The sequence below is a fragment of the Monodon monoceros genome, unplaced genomic scaffold, assembly GCF_005190385.1.
Source record: "Monodon monoceros isolate NGI ecotype Baffin Bay Population unplaced genomic scaffold, NGI_Narwhal_1 Super_Scaffold_13, whole genome shotgun sequence".
NCBI lineage: Eukaryota > Metazoa > Chordata > Mammalia > Artiodactyla > Monodontidae > Monodon > Monodon monoceros.
Window position 1 is genome coordinate 23,404,752 of NW_021703769.1, and position 18,916 is coordinate 23,423,667.

At 41.0% G+C, this 18,916-nt stretch overlaps 1 protein-coding gene across 4 annotated transcripts in view; it reads left to right on the top strand.

Moving 5' to 3' along the window:
* Positions 1-18,916, top strand: part of LOC114894154 (ubiquinol-cytochrome-c reductase complex assembly factor 1) — a 90,909-nt gene that overhangs the window by 29,882 nt on the left and 42,111 nt on the right. For all 4 annotated transcript variants that reach the window (XM_029220573.1, XM_029220576.1, XM_029220572.1 and 1 more), the window contains 2 exons: positions 3,925-3,982; positions 17,077-17,185. In XM_029220573.1, coding sequence (XP_029076406.1) covers positions 3,925-3,982; positions 17,077-17,185 — 167 coding nt within the window. The remainder of the gene's footprint in view (positions 1-3,924; positions 3,983-17,076; positions 17,186-18,916) is intronic.

Sequence of the window (18,916 nt, forward strand, 5' to 3'; positions counted from 1 at the left end):
TTACATCTTTAAAGTGGCTATTGCTCCCTTGGATTTTTGGTCTTTTAGGGCTTGACTTTTAGAGTCCTGAGAATTCAGTAGCTTTTTAAAAGGATAGAGAGTCCCAGGTAGCTGGTCAGTGTCATTCTCACTCTTCCAACAAAAGTGAGACCAGTTATATTTCATGAAGACTGAGTTTCTTTACTCAGTAAACAATATGCCTATCAGCCTCTTGGACAGGCCCTCACAAAATGCCAAAGTTATAATACTCTGTCATCTCAGAGCCAAAGTGTTCAGACGTCTTGATCCAGAGACCTAGATATTGGGGATTCTGACTGGTGAGATACCTTAAGAGCCAACTCTTGTTTCCAAGATGTTCTGATGATGTCATTGTGTCATAAATGAGTGTACCCTCTGTGAGCACACAGTGTTTGCTAACTGGTCTTTTGGAGATCATTTCTGTTATAAAGAGCACTTAGGGGCAGAGGCGTCCAGCCAATCAGTAAAGCTTGTGTTTAATACCACACTGTTGTCTGCAGACTGCTTTGTTTTTAGCCCTTAAGAGTTCATACTTTGGAGAGGAGGCTCCTTAGTGAATAAATTTTGGGTTAATAAAATTGAGGTTCTACCTTTCTTTCTGCTACTAATACTCAGGTATCAAATATATCAATTTTGTGTAAGTATATGATAAATATATTTTTTAAAACTTGAAGAAAAAAAAGATTGAGGTTCATCATTTTATTGATGCAGTCTTAAATAGTGAGTTTTTTCAAAGATAATTTAAACCCTAGTGTTTAAACAATTAACTAAAAATCAACAGTGAATATTTATTGAGTACCTATTAAATACTAACTACTTTGTTAAATGTTCTACAGGCCTTATCTCATTTAATCCTCACAAGAATCCTGTAAGGTAGGTTCTCTTGTATTCCCATTTTTACAGAGAAGAAAACTGAGGCACTGAGAGGTAAAGTAACTTTACCCAGAGTCATATACCAAGTAAGAGGTAGAGTTAAAGTTTTTTGTTTGTTTGTTTGTTTTTGCGGTACGCAGGCCTCTCACTGTTGTGGCCTCTCCTGTTGCGGAGCACAGGCTCCGGATGCGCAGGCTCAGCGGCCATGGCTCACGGGCCCAGCTGCTCCGCGGCATGTGGGATTTTCCCAGACCGGGGCACGAACCCGTGTCCCCTGCATCGGCAGGCGGATTCCCAAGCACTGCGCCACCAGGGAAGCCCTAGAGTTAAGGTTTTGAATCAGGATATCTGACCCTGGTGTCTGCGTTAAACAAACAACTATGTTAATACTGCTGCCCCATAATAGTAATGAATTATTTAATTTTATCCAACTTGATGTTGAGGAGGAAAGTACCTAGCCTCAGAAAATAGTGCACTGAGTGTGTACTGGAGCAAGAGTGTGATCATGGCAAGACCCTATAGCAGGTTTTAACTTTGAAGTGTTTAAAGACATTTCATGAAGCTAAAGAGTCTGCTGTGTTGTTGAGTTGCTCACAGTCAAACTTTCAGCGGTCTTGTTTTTTAGGGCTTTACCCCGTGGGTTTCTGTTCTGACCCCAGTGGGTACAGGGAGTCAGTCATATGCCAGCTTTTTTCCCATCCTCAGCCCTGAGCTGACCCCCAGAGGGAAAATTGTGACCCAAGTCCAGTTGCTGGCCTGTCTGTCTGTGCTTTCCAGCCGAAGAACTGATTCCCTCTTTGAGAAAATTGGAAAGACTCCTGGAGGCTGCTGGGAAGCTTTGATGTAGAGGTAGCAACTGAACAGATTGTCCTTTAGAAGCAGCCAAATTTCATTTTCCAGATTGAAAGACAGACTTCCAAGAAAACTTTTCTTTTTAATGTTTTGTTCTAGCATCCAAAAAAGACCCAACTTTAGATCCGGGCTTGAGAGTTTCTCATGGCTATTCTTGTTCTAGGTGGAGGGTGGTTGGCCCACTCTCAGATGGCATGTGTCTTAATAGCTGAATGGCTAGCCAGGCTAGCCTTCACCTCCCTCCTGCTGGGCTCCAAGAGGAAGTCCACTTGACAGCTGCTGGGCACCTCCCAGTAAGCTCACCAGCGTATTTTGGTGTCATTTTGTGACAGACCTGGACTGAAATCCCAGCCCAGCCACTAGCTTGTTAATATTGTGGCTGCCTGCAAGTTACTTAGCCTTTTCGAGCCCTGTTTCTTTATCTCTGGAATGAGGCTTATAATGCCTTCCTTCAGGGTTAAAGTGAGGATTAAGTGAGATAATGTATTGACATGACTAACGGTGGACCTGACAGGAAGTATGGACCCTTAGTGAATGTTAGTTTCTGATACTAGTATTAGAGAGGCAGTTAGCGATTAAGCCAACAGTGTATGGAATCAAGCAGATCTGAATTTGATCCCAGATGTCTCATTTCATAGCTGTGTGACCTTGGGCAATTGTCATGATCTCTCTAAGTCAGTTTTCTCACCTGTCAAATGCGGATAATATCAATACCCACCTCTTAGGAATGTTAGGAGGAGTCATTGAACTAATGCTTGTAAGGTACCTATTATTTCTGACACATAGTAAGCACACAATGAATTACAGCTCTTTATTATTATTGGCATTGTTAGTGTACCTCACAGGGGTCCTGCTTTGTGTTTTCTATCTTAGTGGCCCCTATTTGTTATCATTTAGTACATTGTATACTTCGTTTGCTGAAAGGCAGAAGATACTACTTCCTTCTTGAGTCATTACTCCAAAGGACAGATTCTACTCTAAGGGCCCAAGTTTCCCACTGATTCTCTTATTTATTGATATAAATTTATTTGTTTTTATTTATTTTTGACTGCGTTGGGTTTTCATTGCTGCACGCGGGCTTTCTCTAGTTGCGGCGAGCGGGGGCTACTCTTCATTGTGGTGCGTGGGCTTCTCATTGCGGTGGCTTCTCTTGTTGTGGAGCACGGGCTCTAGGCTTGCAGGCTTCAGTAGTTGCGGCACGCGGGCTCAGTAGTTGTGGCTCGCGGGCTCTAGAGTGCAGGCTCAGTAGTTGTGGTGCACGGGCTTAGTTGCTCCGTGGCATGTGGGATCTTCCCGGACCAGGGCTCGAACCCATGTCCCCTGCATTGGCAGGCGGATTCCTAACCACTGCACCACCAGGGAAGCCCTCTCTTTTTTCTTTATCCTCTTGCTCCAGCTTTTCTCCCTGCCGTGTAATAAGGAGGGCATATTCTGAGGGGGACCCCTCATCCAGCCAGAGGCATTTCTTAGAGATCTGAGAATTGAGACGCTTGGATGTCTAAGCCCTGAGCTGATTTTTGGTTTCTTAAACCAAGGAGAAACCCTACCAGGTTTGTCATTCCTGGGGATGATGAACAACCTTTCATTAGATATTATCTGCTTTCTTATTCAACTGTAGCTCCCTAGAGTCCTGCTTCTTTCTTCTGATCATTTATTTTGGTTGAATCATTTAGCATACCCACTGGGTCACCTTAGAGAAAGAAAACAGGAGAGGGAGATGGACAAGAAGAACTTAGATTTCTCAGCAGGGCTCAAGTGAAAAAAAGCCTCTAGTTAAGTGGGGTAGGTAAGGTGGTGTCTGCCTAGCTTTCCAGAAGAATTGGAGACCAGGAGGGGAAAATAACATTGAATCAGAGTTGGAAGGAATTATAAAGATCGTCCAGGCCACATTATACAAAGTGAGAAAACTGAGGCTCAGAGAAGAGAAGTGACTTTCCCAAGTCCACACAGCAAGGTGGTAACAGGGCTGTAACTAGAAGCCTGTTTGTCTGACTGCATTCAGTGCTTTATCAACCCATGGGCTTGCCTTGTGGTTCCATTGGCCTCCTCTATGATAGCATAATGAGAGAGCACTGTGATTACCATATATTTTAGTTGAACAAATTCCTACCGATATTTCAAATATAGTCCATATGCCTCTTCTAAACCTTCACATATTTATACTTTATTGTTATTTTCTAGGGTGTCAGATGCCTGATACATTCAATTCATGGTTTCTTATAACTCTACTTCATGTCTGGTAAGTGAGCAATTTAAGTGAAGTCACCAAATGTATTTTTTTTTTTTTTTTAAACACTGCTAACTTGTTAAGGTATAGCCTTCAGCAGGGCTGATTATATGAAATCGCAGTTGTTCAGGCATTAAAAGCTGTTCCTTTCATTTTAATAACTGGTATCTTGTAGCACATTTTTTTATTAAAGGTCAAAGCATAGTCCCAGAAAGAAACTAATATTTGTAGGATTTTCTCAAAGAACACCTAACCCAGTGAACAATGCTATCAGTATCTGTAAGAGACCCTATGAGCTTGGGTGGAAAGTTCTTTCCCTTCGCTGTTTTAGGAAAGTTCACATTTACGTAAAAGTGGTTTGAATTGTGAGCATCCGTGGTCATTTTCATTGCTGGTCATCAGAAACCTATAACAAATTATAGCTCTGACATTTACGCCTGTACCTCTAAAATGTGCATACAGGTTAGATTCATGCCAGTTTCGTTGCATGTAAAAATATTTAACACCTTAAACAGTGTATTTTTTCTTCAGCTGCAAATTAAGTAGCCAAAAAAATCAATTTTTCATCTAATGTTACACAGTATTAAAGGTCAGAAGGATATAGGAGAGACGTTGAAGTGGGGGCTGGGGACTATTTATTGAACTGCCAGATCTTGGGAAAGTAAATTCTGGAGAACTAAGTTTACTACTTTGACCGTAGTATCTGAGGAACGTGGGGAATGGTTGCCCTGTCAAAAGCACCCTTGTTTGAGACTGCCTTCAGCTGAGCTTTGCATCACAGGACTGACTACTATATAAAGACTTTTTGGTTTTGATCACCTCTGAAATATTTCTTCTGAACTCACATAGTCAGTGAGATTGGCTAAGGGGCCTAAGGTGGCAGTTCATGTTGTTTTTTCCTAAGCCGGTAGTTTGTTGAGTGTACACTGTGTCCTGGGCAGTTAGTAAGCTATGTCAGGAGGCTCACAGTCTAGTGAGGGAGATAAGACATATATAATAGTCAGTTATAAATTGGACTGGCTAAGTTCTATAATAAATCTGAGTAAGTAGTGCCTGTAGGATCACAGAGGAAGCTGCAACTATCAAAACCCTTGAAATGTGCCATGTCTTTTAGTCAGGCAGCTAAGAAGGCTAACCACCTTCTGTCTGAATGGTGATGGTTAGGAAAAGGTTCAGGGAGGGCAGCTGGATGAGAGGAAAACTACTTTTTCAATAGGAGAGGATTGCAGAGGTGGCCCTGTGGAATTACTCACTGGAAAGGTGGGAGGGATGAGAGGAGGCTAGGCTGTTCCCAGAGGAGCTCAAAGATAATATTCAGAGTCAGAATGAAAGACTCTTTATTGCCCAATAGCCAGAGGTATCAGAGTGTTAGAGGGAGTGGATGGCAAAATAAAAAATATAATCCTTGTGACCACATCCCAACGTCAATACCTGACTACTAGCAGCTGGGAGAACCTTGAAACTACTTGTAGTTCTTTCCAGTTAGCCACCATTTCCAAATGTGACTGCTGAGCCTTCCTTGCTGAGGTTGGTTTAATTTCTCAGAGGAGTGGGGAGTACCACTACCAGTTAAGTAGGGGGAGGGAGGCCTGTCTATGCTTGGTGTCCCCTCCATCCTTCCTCCTTGGTTCTCATGATCTGCGGGCTTCGGTGGGATGAATCAGCAAACTCGTATTGTGTTAAGGACTGGGGGGCACTGGAGAGTAGGATATGACATGGTGTGCACCTTCAAGAAAATTAGTCGAGTGGAAAACAGGCACAGTACAATTGCCTGTAATGGATGACAATGAAAAAAGTGCTGTGCCCAAGGCATAAGCAGATACTATGGAAGGATAAGGAGGTGTGACTAAATCCAAATTTGGTGGATGAGGGAGTATGTATTGGATAAAGAGTTGCTCTGTGGTAGAGGTGACATTTGAGATGTACCATGAAGGGTGAGTAGAATTTCTGTCAGAGAAAAGGGCATTTGAGTTGAGGGAATTATTAGGAGCAAAACATAGAACATGTACAAGAACATGGAGTATTTGAGGGCAGCCAAGTTGTCTGAAGCACTCAGGGCTGGTTTGTGGAGGAATGTAGTGGAAAGGGTCACCAGGAAGTTACTTTAGTGTCCAATTGTGCTATGATCCTCCAAGAAGAATTGGGGAAACTCTCTTCCAGGGGATAGGATTCTTAGAGGGAATAAGGGATCCACCCCGAGTCTGCAGAAAAGCTATGCTCTTCTAAGTCCTGTTTTCTTAGCCCGAAGCTCCAGGAGGGTAACTGAGGGATCACCAAATCCAGTATTACAGGGCTCAGTGGACTTGCTAGGGATGTGCAGGGTTGAAATACCTCCTGTGGGTGGTAGTGTGAGGGAGAGGTGGGGAGGCTTAGAAAGCAGTCATAAAAGTAGAATCCCCGCCCCCCACCGTGAAAAAAAAAAAAACCCCACAAAACTAGAATACCCTGGCAGTGGACTTTACAGAAAGCTTGCTTAGGTTCCCAAGGGTGATGACTCCCTGTTGGCTCTCAGAATAGAGACAGGATTTCTCATATCCTGTTAGTTGCCTGGAAGAGGTGTTGATGTTTCCCTTATCCTGTCTGCTTTCTCTGGTTCCCAAGTTTTTATGTGTATTGGGATTTAGGACTGGGACCCCTCCAGTTCCTAGAAGGCCCTTATCAGCTGTGTATTCTTGTGAGCTTGCAGCTTCGGTGACTATGTGTCCTTTGTCTTTGCTGAACAAGATTAGTATTCACCATGGCTACTGAAAAAATGCTGAGAGAGGTTGCTGTGTGGGGTTTCCAGCATTCCCATGTGGACTTGATAAAAGCCAGCCTCCTCCTTTGTTCCCTGTCTGGGACAGTGGCATTGTGATCCATTCAGGTACCCACACCAGAAACCTGGGAAGCCTCCTTGACTTTTCCCTCACTCCCTTCATCTGGTCAGGCACCAGTTTCACCATCTGAAACTTTTTTGACCATGACCCATAGTAACAAATGCATTTTACCTTGCAATCCACACACACATGCACACACACATGCATCTGACACAAAAGTTTTATAAAACTTATCCTTACAATGTCAGATGATCTCTGATATTTTCTACTCCATTTGAATTCATTTAAAACAGAAATTCAAGATGTCACCCGCTAAATTGATTTCACTGGGTTACAAGTAACAGTACCTGAAAACTGGTGTTTGGCCTCCAACTTCCCTCTTCCTGTGCCATTGGTCTTCTCAATACAAATTGGATTAGTATACACACACTCTCTCCTTAATATTCTCCATTGTTCTCAGGATAAAGTATGTTTCCTAGCATGGCATTCATATCCCACCAAATATGCCACCTTTACCACTCTCGTCTGGTGCCGTTCTAGGTACCACTACCACCGTCACTCCCTCCCCTGCAAGAAAAAATTAAACTATGTAATAGCAATTTCAGGTCTTCTGCACAAAGCTTTCTTCTGCCTAGAAAGTCCTTCTCCTTCCTCTCCACCTGACAAACGCCTATTTTTTGTTCAATATCCAACTCAGATATCTCTGCTTTGAAGCCTTCCCTTCCCTCTGAAGGCAGAGTTAGTTCCTCTTCTGAGCTCCTTTAATATTTTGGATACCTCTCTTATAGCACTCGTCACATAACATTTTTATATTTTATCGTATATGTATCAATCTTCCTTGTGGATGGTGAATTTATTGAGGCCAAGAATTATATTTATTTTCCTTTTGGAGAGATATGAAAATGAGGTATTTCTTCAGCTCAATAAATGTTGATTAAATAATTTATGGCCTCAGATCTGACTTGGCTCCTATGGCAGTTGGAAGGTTCGGGGCCACTGCCTGTTAGTGGCAAAAGCTCTGCACCTACTTAAGTTTCCCTGGGGGGTAAGATATATGTAGGTAGAATTTGTGTTGGTGTTCTAAGTATTAATAGATTTGCAGAGACCCCCATTTTAAAATTTGTCATGAACACTAGTACGTTATAGATACAGAAATTAATTTTAGAAAATGGAATGGAACAAATAAAATTAGAATATGCCTATGATGGAGGTAGAGTGGAGAGGAAAATGCAGTTTGTATTTTTAAAAATTATTTTAAAGTCAGGTATATCATAAATATAATAACTACTGGGTCCCTTACAGTACTATTTTAAAAATTATTTACTTATATTATCTCACACATTCTTATAACTGCTTTATTCCTGTTTACATGAGAGATCAAAGACTGAGAGCCGTCAGAGAGCTTGGCCACAGAGCTAGTTAGTGCATGGTAGAGAGGAAATTCCAGTATGGGTCTGGCTAACTTCGAGTTGCTTTAGGTTGCTTTCCTCATTGGTAACTAAAACTACTGACGTATCTAATTAAATAATTATTTATTAGCATGAATAATATTTAATATTAGTAATACTATTTATTACTTAGTTAAGTACCTGCTTATTCTTAAACATAAATCCATAAAATTACAGCATTTGTTTTCTAATTGAACCTATGGTATGCAGCAGATTTGTTCCCTGCCCTCATAGGGCTGAGGGTGTGGGAGAAAAACCTGGAAGAAATCGTTAATAAAATACAACTGGGATGGGTGCTGTGAGAGTAAGTGACAGGGCTCTGTGGGGGAAGAGGGATACATAACTTAGTTGAGGGGGTGTGGCTCACTCAGGGAGGGCTTCACTGAAGAGATGACATTTAAACTGACCCCTGAATAATGAGTAGAAGTTAGCAAGTCAAAGAGTGGATGAAAAAACATTGCAGGCAGTGGGACCTCATGGTTTTCCATCTTTTTACCAGCAGAGCCCTTTTTACAGATGAGCTTTTATGCTCAGCCACAGTGTATGAATAGATAAAAGGATTGCTAATTGGGTTGAAGAAGTGGGAATGACCTCACTTCAGGTCTTCCCAACACGCCCACTGGTAAGGGACCCTTACGTAGCTCCCTGGAAACTCAGAGCACAGTTTAAAAACCGCAGATCTAGTCCAGCTCCCTCATTTTACAAATGGGGAGATGACCTTGGCAATTTTAAAGGATTTTTCACAGGCCTCTTTATCAGTAATGGAGGATCCGAGACCCAAATCCAAAACTGACTCTGCGAACTTCTCCTTCTGCAACACTTTGCTTCCTGTGTGATTGTCCCCTTTCGGTGGTTGTGGGATGGGAGTCTGTGGCCCTGAATTTGAACTGCATACCACCGACCAGCAACTGTGTTTCTTAGCACTCACTGTCTGTGTCCTGGGAGAGGCAACAAGTAAACCTGAAAATAGTACAGGGTGCCAAGGGCCGTGTTTGATAAGCAGACATACAGATCTTATGGAGCACAGGGAAGGCAGGCAGCCTGGGGATAGTCAAAGAAAGTAGTTGCATTGGCCCTCTGGGGTCTAGAACTAGAGGACATGGGGTCTTGAGGAGTTATTAGGAGAGGAAGAATTAATTGTAAACTACTTTTTAAGATGTCCCAAGTGAGAAAGAAAGATGAGAGGATGATCACTAGAGGAAGAAACAGGATGGAGTGGGGAAGCATTTTGTTATTTGTTTTTTGTTTTAAGATGGGGAAACACTAGAACATTTTTATAAGCCTAAGGGAAGAAGCCTCTGGGAACGAAGAGAAAGAAGTAAAGTGTGGAGACGGAAGGGGTTGGAAAACAGACTGGGTCCAGTCTCAGTCCAGCCAGAGAACTGCCCTGGCAGACACTCCTGGCCTTTTCAAGAGGGCTCTTTAACACCACCACAGCAGTTCTGATGTAGCTGTAGGGCTTTCGAGCTCATGCTGGATTCCAGCAGCTCCAGACCTGCTGTATATGGTGAGCCCGGGCCATGTGCACATCCTCTCTCTGCCTCCTCCAGCCAGAGTCGCTCTCTTTAAACCACACACACACACACGTAGCTTTTTTCCCAAACCAAAGGCCTATGCAGCATCATTTTACCAACATTGCACAACCTAAGAGCACTGGTACCTGCTCCCCAGGAGCTTGTTCGTTATATTGGATCTGACAGGCAGGCCACAGGCCAGGTGTAGCTCTTGGAGGAGGCTCTCTGTCAGGTGAGATGGCTTAGGGAAGTGCCTTGCCCCACTTGTCTGTTTGCCCACAGACTGTCCTGTGGCCCCCATGCTCCCCACATAAAGGGTAGGCTTGGTGGGGAGGGAGTTTAGGAAACCATGTGGAGATAGCCATGCACACAGCCCCAGGAAAGGGTCAGCGTGCCAGCTCACAAATAAATAAACTCATTCATTAGCACACTGCTGAGACTTGAGTGTGGCCATGTCAGCTCTGCTTTCTTGGCCCCAGCCGGTGGCGGAGTAAGGCAAACAAGCTATGTGAGTGTCCCTTTGGGATTCCTTCATAGCAGCCAGAGTGACAAACCTGCCCAAGTGCCCACTAGTCTTCACTGAATTCAAAATCAGATCCTCTCTGAGCGGCTTATAAACTACCATGAGGGAGAAACAAGGCCAAAACACAACTGGCATTGTCAGAAGGCCCAAGCAGAGCAAGTGAGACAGGATGCTGAGAGCTGCCAGGACATGGCAGGAGGTCAGAGTCAGGAATAACAAGAATTCTTCCTTCCCAGATTTAGGCAGAGAGGAGGAAAGCGTGGCTAGGAAACTCTCCTTCCTTTGAACTCTGCAGGCAGTGTTGTCTTCCTCCGAGTCTGACCTAGCAGGAAGAGGCCCTTGGAGCTGTGCTGTCACAGGATGGGGGAGCAGTCAATACTGACACTGCCCTGGGAGGCACTGTGGCTTGAGGGAGAGAGGGGGAGCCCAGGCTTCACTCCAGCTCCCCTCTCCTTCACTGAGCAACCTTTAGGTACTTAACCTCCTCAGAGTGTCAGTTTTCTTTCCTGTGAAATGGGGACAGTTATACTTAGATGGGGATGTACGTTGAAAGAGATGGTGAATGAAAATGCATCTTACAGTGACAAGTCTCATATTAGAGGACTTAATAGATGGTAATAATCATTATTACTATTTGCCATAAGGCAAAATTTAAATCTTAGCCCTTTATATTTTGAGACTCCTAGTGAATGAGTCTTTCTTCCCTTTCCCCCTGTATTTTAGATATTAGAGAACCATCAGACTAGGGTTTGAACACTCCTTTTTTTCTTTACTTTGCTAACTGGGTTATTTGCTTTCCTTATATGTAAAAGAGATCAGTATTATTTATGAGGCACTGGAATCACTGAGAGACAAGGATAGTACTGTGAAGCTCAAAACCTCAATAATAAATTGTGGGTTAAGAACATCATCAGACTCGGGAGGGGCAACTGGAATTGCTCCTAAACAGAGGGTAGTTGATGCATAGATTAAGTCTATACTCGGAGTAGGTACTAAGTAGATACTTGTTAATGAATGATTAAATTAATTATTTAATACAAGAATTTAAAAAGTACTAGATTGTTTCTTTCTAAAAAGACTAAAAACTAGACTTTATTTTTTAGAGCAGTTTTACGTTTGAGTGGAATATTGTCTCTTTTTAAAGTTTCTTTTGCATTCTTAAGGGCAATTTTTTTTTTTTTACGCGGACCTCTCACTGTTGTGGCCTCTCCCGTTGCGGAGCACAGGCTCCGGACGCGCAGGCTCAGCGGCCATGGCTCACGGGCCCAGCCACTCTGCGGCACGTGGGATCCTCCTGGACCGGGGCACGAACCCGTGTCCCCTGCATCGGCAGGCGGGCTCTCAACCACTGCGCCACCAGGGAAGCCCAAGGGCAATTTTTATTATGTTTTAGCATTGAAGTCTCCCCTCTCCCCCTTCCTCTTCCCCCCCAGAACAGCTCTGAAATTATGAAGTTTAATCAGTAGCAAAATGTAATTTGACCCCTCAACATTTAATTTAAGCATTTATTATGAGGAATACATCCGTGATGTAAATTGAAGTAAAGCTGTCCTGATCTTTTATTTAAACCCAGTATTCTCAATTGTGGAATAGTTTACTTAATGGCTCAAATATTATTGTATGGTCAGAGCCTGTGACACGTGTTGGCTTTGTTTTGTAGGGGGTACCAGGACCATCAAATCTTTTTTGTTTACCATTTTGAACTTGTTTTACTCATTTTCTTTTCACCTTCCAACATACTTTAACCTATTCTGGATCATTCAGGAGGTCCTGATAACTCTTTTTCTAAAAAAAAAAAAAAAAAATTTATTTATTTTTTTGGCTGTGCTGGATCTTAGTTGCTGCATGCCGGATCTAGTTCCCTGACCAGGGATCGAACCCGGGCTCCATGCATTTGGAGCACAGAGTCTTAACCACTGGACCACCAGGGAAGTCCCAGCTCTGATAACTCTCAACTGTATTTTGCCAGGCTGCCTTCTTTGAGTTGTACTCGTAGCTATAGCCTCCATGTTGAACTGCTGTTGTGTTTATTTTAAATACATTTTTAGGTTCTTTCCTTTTAGTCTGCCAGCAGTTACTTTTTGCTGTTGTAGGTGTGTTTGCCTCAGGTTAGCCAGTCTTTTCCCTTCTGGTATTTTATTTCTAATATGATGTTAGTTTTGAAACTTAAATTATTGCCCTTGTGAGGATTAAATGAAAAAGTAAATGGATTCTGGAAGGTTCGTTCTAGTCATTAAAAGAGGCAGAAAAACAGTCTGACTCTGGGATCAGATTATCAGGGTTCAGATCCCAGCTTTGACACTTAACAAGTTTTGTAACTCTGGGCACGTTACTTCTGTAAGACTCAGTTTCCTCAACTGTAAGGTGGGGACAGGAAGAATACCAACCTCCGATAGTTGTTGTAAGGATTAAATGAAATAATGTATCTGAATCACTTAGCACAGTGCCTGGCACATAGTTGTGTTAGCTGTTAATTACAGCACTTGTCCATTTTTGCTATTAAAGGGTTTTTTTTTTTGCTTTTTTCCTATTTCTTAGTCTTATTAGAATAGGAAAAAATTGCCAGATAAGCTGAATTCAGCCTGGATCAGATGTTACCCTAACAACTGCTAAATAAATTACTACAACTCTATTATCCTAAAAAGGGTTTCACTGGGGTGACTGTAGTATCTGTGGATGGAGCACAGAGTTGGAGTTGAGATTTCTTCACCACCATCCTTCTGTAACAGATTGTTTTTTCAACGTAAGAAAAGTGTGTGTAGAATGCTACCATTGTGGAAAATGGGGAGAAAAGGGAAGCTACTATTTATGTAAAAAGAGTACATATACACTAAGTTGGTATATATATAGATTACATATGGAAGGTTTCCTAAGAAGCTGCTAACTGTGGTTGCCTTAGGGAGAGGAACCTGGTGATTGGGAGATGTGGGTAGGAAGGGGACTTAACATTTTTTTTAACATGTGCATGTATTATCTATTCAAAACATTTACTAAACAAAGAAAGGAGTAGACTGAACTTGTAGGCTTCAAGGTTAGGTATGCTAAGAATTGACCTTCAGCTTGATCTGGACATTCCAGGCAGCTGACTGTCTAAGATGTGGGCCCCAGCCTTCAGCTATGCTTTTTCCTTGAAGAGGACAAACACAAAAGTTCTTCACAACAAGATGACTTTTCTGTCCTTAACTACCTAGAGAATTTGATTCACAAATTCAGGACAAAAATAAGTTGAGCCTTTAGTTAGCTGAGTTTGGTGATGGTGGATGAATGGGCAGCCGTGTGGATCAGAATCTTATTTTCCCAGTAGAACTCATGGTCATCTTCACTACACTTCCTGTTGATGAGAAGACTGATTGTTTTGATTTTATAACTTTAACTATGTGAGATGAAATTTACTGTAGAACTTTATATTTGATAGTGTTTTCAAATTGTCATCAATTGTCTACAGAACTAATTAGGTACGGTGTTTTAGGAATAATTAGAATTTGCCCTTCTTTCATTTATCAGGCTTGAATCTATATTTTTTAAACTCTTAGTATCAGCAAAATTAGGCGCAGGTTGCAGCAAACTTTGCTGTTGCATTTCTCTCAAAAGGTAGATGTACACTTAATTTAAATTTCTGGATCAGACAATTGTAAATACCATAGTTCTACTGAAGTAAATATTCACCAAATTTGTCATTTTTCAGCCTTGGAAAGAAAGGGTTTCCAGCTGGGAAGAAAGAAAGGGTTAACTTCTGAGAGACTTATCTGTTCTTAAAGCCAAGGTCTTATTACACCCCTAATCTTATTACACCCCTTCTTCCTGAAAAACATTCAGTGGCTCTCCTTTGTCTGCTGAGTGAAGTCCAGACTTTTCAGCATGACATTTAAAAGCCCTTCATGACCTTTCTGGCACATTTTTCTGTTTCCTATACTTCCCTTCCACAAAATCTAGGTATTGTCCCTGTCCATGTGCTGAGCTTTCCATGGCCCTGTCTTTGTTCATAATGTTCCATCTGCTGGAAATTCTCTTTATCTTTTATCTGTCCACCTGCAGCTCACCTTTCCAAGCCCCAGGTACAATGTTTCATTTTCCGTGAAGCTTTCCCTGATCCCACTCAGCCAAGAGTAATCCTCTCAAACTCCATTGCACTTTGTGTTCCTCTCGGGACACTTACTGCATTCTCTCTTAGGGCTCTTGTCTCCCCTAAGGAGACTAACTGCTCCTTGGGCTCTTGTTAACCATCACTCTAATCTCCACACAGTAGGAACTCAATTTATGTCCATTGAGTGAATTAAGTGTCAGTCAGCATCTTGAAAGTATCTTCAATTTGCTTTACTTTTTCAACCCAGATAACCATTTGACTGTAAGGGCTATAAAACAAACTGCTCTGAAACAAAAAACACTTCACTCCATGTTGATATAGTTAGTAAGTTTATGGTCTGAGAAAATCTGTGCCTTTTAAACCTCAGAGGGCAGGTGTATTAACAAACTACAGAATTTTCATATAAATGAAGAATTCCATTACCTCACTATTGCTGTTGATGAATTGGCCTCTGACGACACTTAAGCATCAAAACACACAGCGTCTTTTCAGGTGGAGAGGCTAACTTTGGTTAACTTTTAAGAAAAATGTTATGAAAAAGGACTGTTGAACTTTCCCCAGTTTGTTTCTGCCTTGGAATATGCTCTATATCATATAAAGTGGCCAAGTCTTTTTCCATGACCTGTTTTTATTGTCACAAAGTGTTATTTCTTAGGCACTAACTGGGTTCAGAGGTTACAAATTTAGAATCACAGCATCAGCAAATCCCGAGGTTGGAAGGGACTTTAGAGATCGCATAGTCAGCCTTCCATCAGATAGATAGCCGAGTTGCAAATTCTCTACTTTTTGAGGTCATCCATTACATTATTCAAATCTTCAGAAACTCCCCTATTAGAAAGTTTTTACTTTCAGCATTCAATGTTGAGTAGTTTTTCTCCCTCTGTGACCCACCCATTCGTTCTGATTCTACCTTTTGGATAAACAGTCTAATCACTTTTCTGCAATATTTAAGGCAACTGTCCTGTTTTTCTCCAGGTTAAATATCTTCTGATCTTACAACTCTTCCTCTTGTCTCTTAAAATATAATGTTCAAAACTGTTGACAGTATTCCGAGTAGAGTCTGACGTGTGCTGAATAGAACAAAAATCTCACTTTGTACATGAAGATATTATATTTGCATTACTGTTTCTAAAATCACATTAATTTGGGGGGCAACCATATCATCTTCTTGACTCCCCTTCAGTGTATACTGTCAACGTAAGCCAGTAAGGCTTTTTCACACATAGGTGGGCATGACTCACCAATCCTGTACCTCTACAGCTGTTCTTTTAGACCCAAGTGCAGGGTCTAGATTTATCCCTGTTAGATTTAGCCCATTGAAACAGTCTGTTGAAGTATTTTTGGTTCATGGTTGGGTCATCCAACATATTTGTCTTCCTGCCCAGCTTCTTGCAATCTACAAATTTGATAAGTATGTTTTCTTTTCTCCATCTTAGTCATTAACAGAGATGTTGAGGCAGGCCAGGCTGGAATCATTCCATTGGACCTTACTATTGCTAGTAGATTTAAGTGGGCAGGATTAATTGTGTATGGAGATAGAATTGTCGGTTTAGACTGAATACTCCATAATTATAGTAGGAGTTGTCTTTTAGGTGAGTAGTCCTATTGTAGCTGCTTAATAACTATTTAACAAGAGATAATAGAAATACGTGTGGTCATAAGAATGAGATGAGGAGCTATCTTGGAAAGTTGGTGACCCTGTTTATATTCTTATATTCTTATGTAAGGTCTTAAGCAGAGAGCATTCTGGACTGTTTAGAGGCAATGTGGTATAGGGGAAAGAGCCCTAAACTTGGCCCTGAGATGTTTTATTCATTTATTTATTCAGAAAATATATATTGAGTGCATACTATACTTAAGCCCTAGATATACAATGATTTTTAAAAAACCCAAAAAAACCCAGACTTGATGTCTGCCTTCAATGGAACTTACATTCTAATGGGGGAAACAATTTGATAATTACACAGATGAAATCATAATACTTTCTGTCATCTATATTCTGGACGGGTACTATCCAGTAGAAATATAATGCAAGTCACACATTTAAAAGTTGCTAGTAGCTCCATTTAAAAAAGTGAAAAGAAAAAAAATGAAACTAATTTTAATAATAGGTTTTCTTTAACTCAATATACCTGATAATATTTCAACATGTAAGCAATGTAAAAAATTTGAGATATTTACATTCTTTTTTCCTGAACTAGATCTTTGACATCTTAAACTTATACCACATCTCAGTTTGAACTAGCCATATTTAAGGTGTTCAGTAGCCACATGTAGCTAGTGGCGTCCATATGGGACAGCTCAGTACTATACCCACCTTTATAGACTGCTCTGTGGTGTTGGGCACATCATTTTCCTTCTTTAGAACTCCTGTTTTCGTCAGTAAAATGAAGGATTCAGACTTATCTTTAAACAACTAAAAGTGGTCCCTTTCATGTATGAGGGAGCCTTCTGAGGTGCTCTAAATAATCTATGTCTTGATGTGAGTGGTACTTACATGGGTGTATATTATATGTAAAAATTCATCAAGCTGTACACTTAAGATTTATGTACTTTTCAGTGTCTATGTTATAGCTCAATAAAAGATTTTTTTTAATCACTTCTAGTTTTTTGATTCTGTGCCCTTTGATAAAATGACTCAGATGAGCTGACCTTCCGTGGAAATGAGTGATGTGAAAGATGCAAACAGCCAGTGACTCTTTATGTCTTCTTCCCACCCAGGATGTGTCTAGTCCGAATGAAGCAGGAAGGCCGGAGTGGGAAATACATGTGTCGTATCATAGTTCATTTTATGTGGGAGGATGTTGAGCAGCGTGGCAGAATCATGGGGGTAAGTGAATGCTATCAGATTCTGGTCCTGGAAAACTCCAATGAGGGGTTGCCTGGCTGGAGTTGAAGTTTTATCTGTTCTAGAATGGCCTGATGTCAAGTGGTAATTCACCTAGAGTCACTTCTGCCTCTATGAAGACTGGCATGCTACAGACACTTTATTTATGTATTTGCCCACATTACCATGGTTTGTCAGTGTGAGTACATCCTATGTACGGAGATGGGATTATTAAGTCCAAATCATGGTGATAGGAGGGATGGATTTGGTGAACAGATAAAATCAAATAATAATAATCCAGTTTTAGGACACTTTGCCTTTGATACCAGTTCAGTGTGTCAGTTCACAATTAGTTTGGATGGAAAGACCCTGGCATGGGGCCTGCACTGTGCTCAAGAACTTAAAAACAAGCTTCTTGATCACTGACAACCTAGAATACTTTGGCAAGGTATCTACTGAAAAGGTACATTAGTATATTTAATAACCTGAGAAAGGAGAATATGTAGTATGTATATAACAGAATATGATGACAATAGAAAGCCAAAACCAAAACATTAGGATACAATTGGTTATATAAATAGTAATCTCTTCCTTTGTGTATATTGTGTATTTTGTGTATCTAGACCGTGTTTTAGTAGATTGTAGTTCCTTGTTTTTTTCCCATATCATTGCCTCCTAGCTTGGGAGCATCTAAAGCCAAACCATCAGACAGGGTCACAAAATGGGTTAATTTGGTTTCTTTCATTACAGCACAAAGTTCTGTGGTTTTGCGTGTATATATTTTATCATATATGATATCATCCTCTATGCACTTAAATGCAACTTTTTTTTTTACTCAACAATATATCTTAGAGATCTTTCCATGCTGCATGGGAATTAAGTGGGAGATCTCCCATGTCTTACTTTTATCTACTATAATTATTTTCACACACTTCCTATGTTATTGTCTGATGGTATCATGTGCTCACTCTATGTGTGAAATTATAGTCTTTGAGACTAAATCATGGAAATGATGGTTGCCTACTGAGAATCTGGATTGAGGGTATTTTCAGATTCTCATGACTTTGGAGGAAATGCATGTATAGAAAGCACAGTAGACATGGGTTCATCTTTTTATTTATTTTTTTAAATTGCTTAGTAATTTATTTATTATTATTATATTTTTTTACATCTTTATTGGAGTATAATTGCTTTACACTGGTGTGTTAGTTTCTGCTTTATAACAAAGTGAATCAGTTATACATATGTTCCCATATCTCTTCCCTCTTGCGTCTCCCTCCCTCCCATCCTCCCTGTCCCACCCCTCCAGGCGGTCACAAAGCACCGAGCTGATCTCCCTGTGCTATGGGGCTGCTTCCCACTAGCTATCTACCTTACGTTTGGTAGTGTATATATGTCCATGCCTCTCTCTCGCTTTGTCACAGCTTACCCTTCCCCCTCCCCATATCCTCAAGTCCATTCTCTAGTAGGTCTGTGTCTTTATTCCTGTCTTACCCCTAGGTTCTTCATGACATTTTTTTTCCTTAAATTCCATATATATGTGTTAGCATACGGTATTTATCGTTCTCTTTCTGACTTCACTCTGTGTGACAGACTCTAGGTCTATCCACCTCATTACAAATAGCTCAATTTCGTTTCGGGTTCATCTTTAGATAGCTTCACTGACATTTACATGCCTTTCTCTGGGACAGCAGACCATTAGCATTTCTGTTCATTCTAAGAAGATGATAGCGT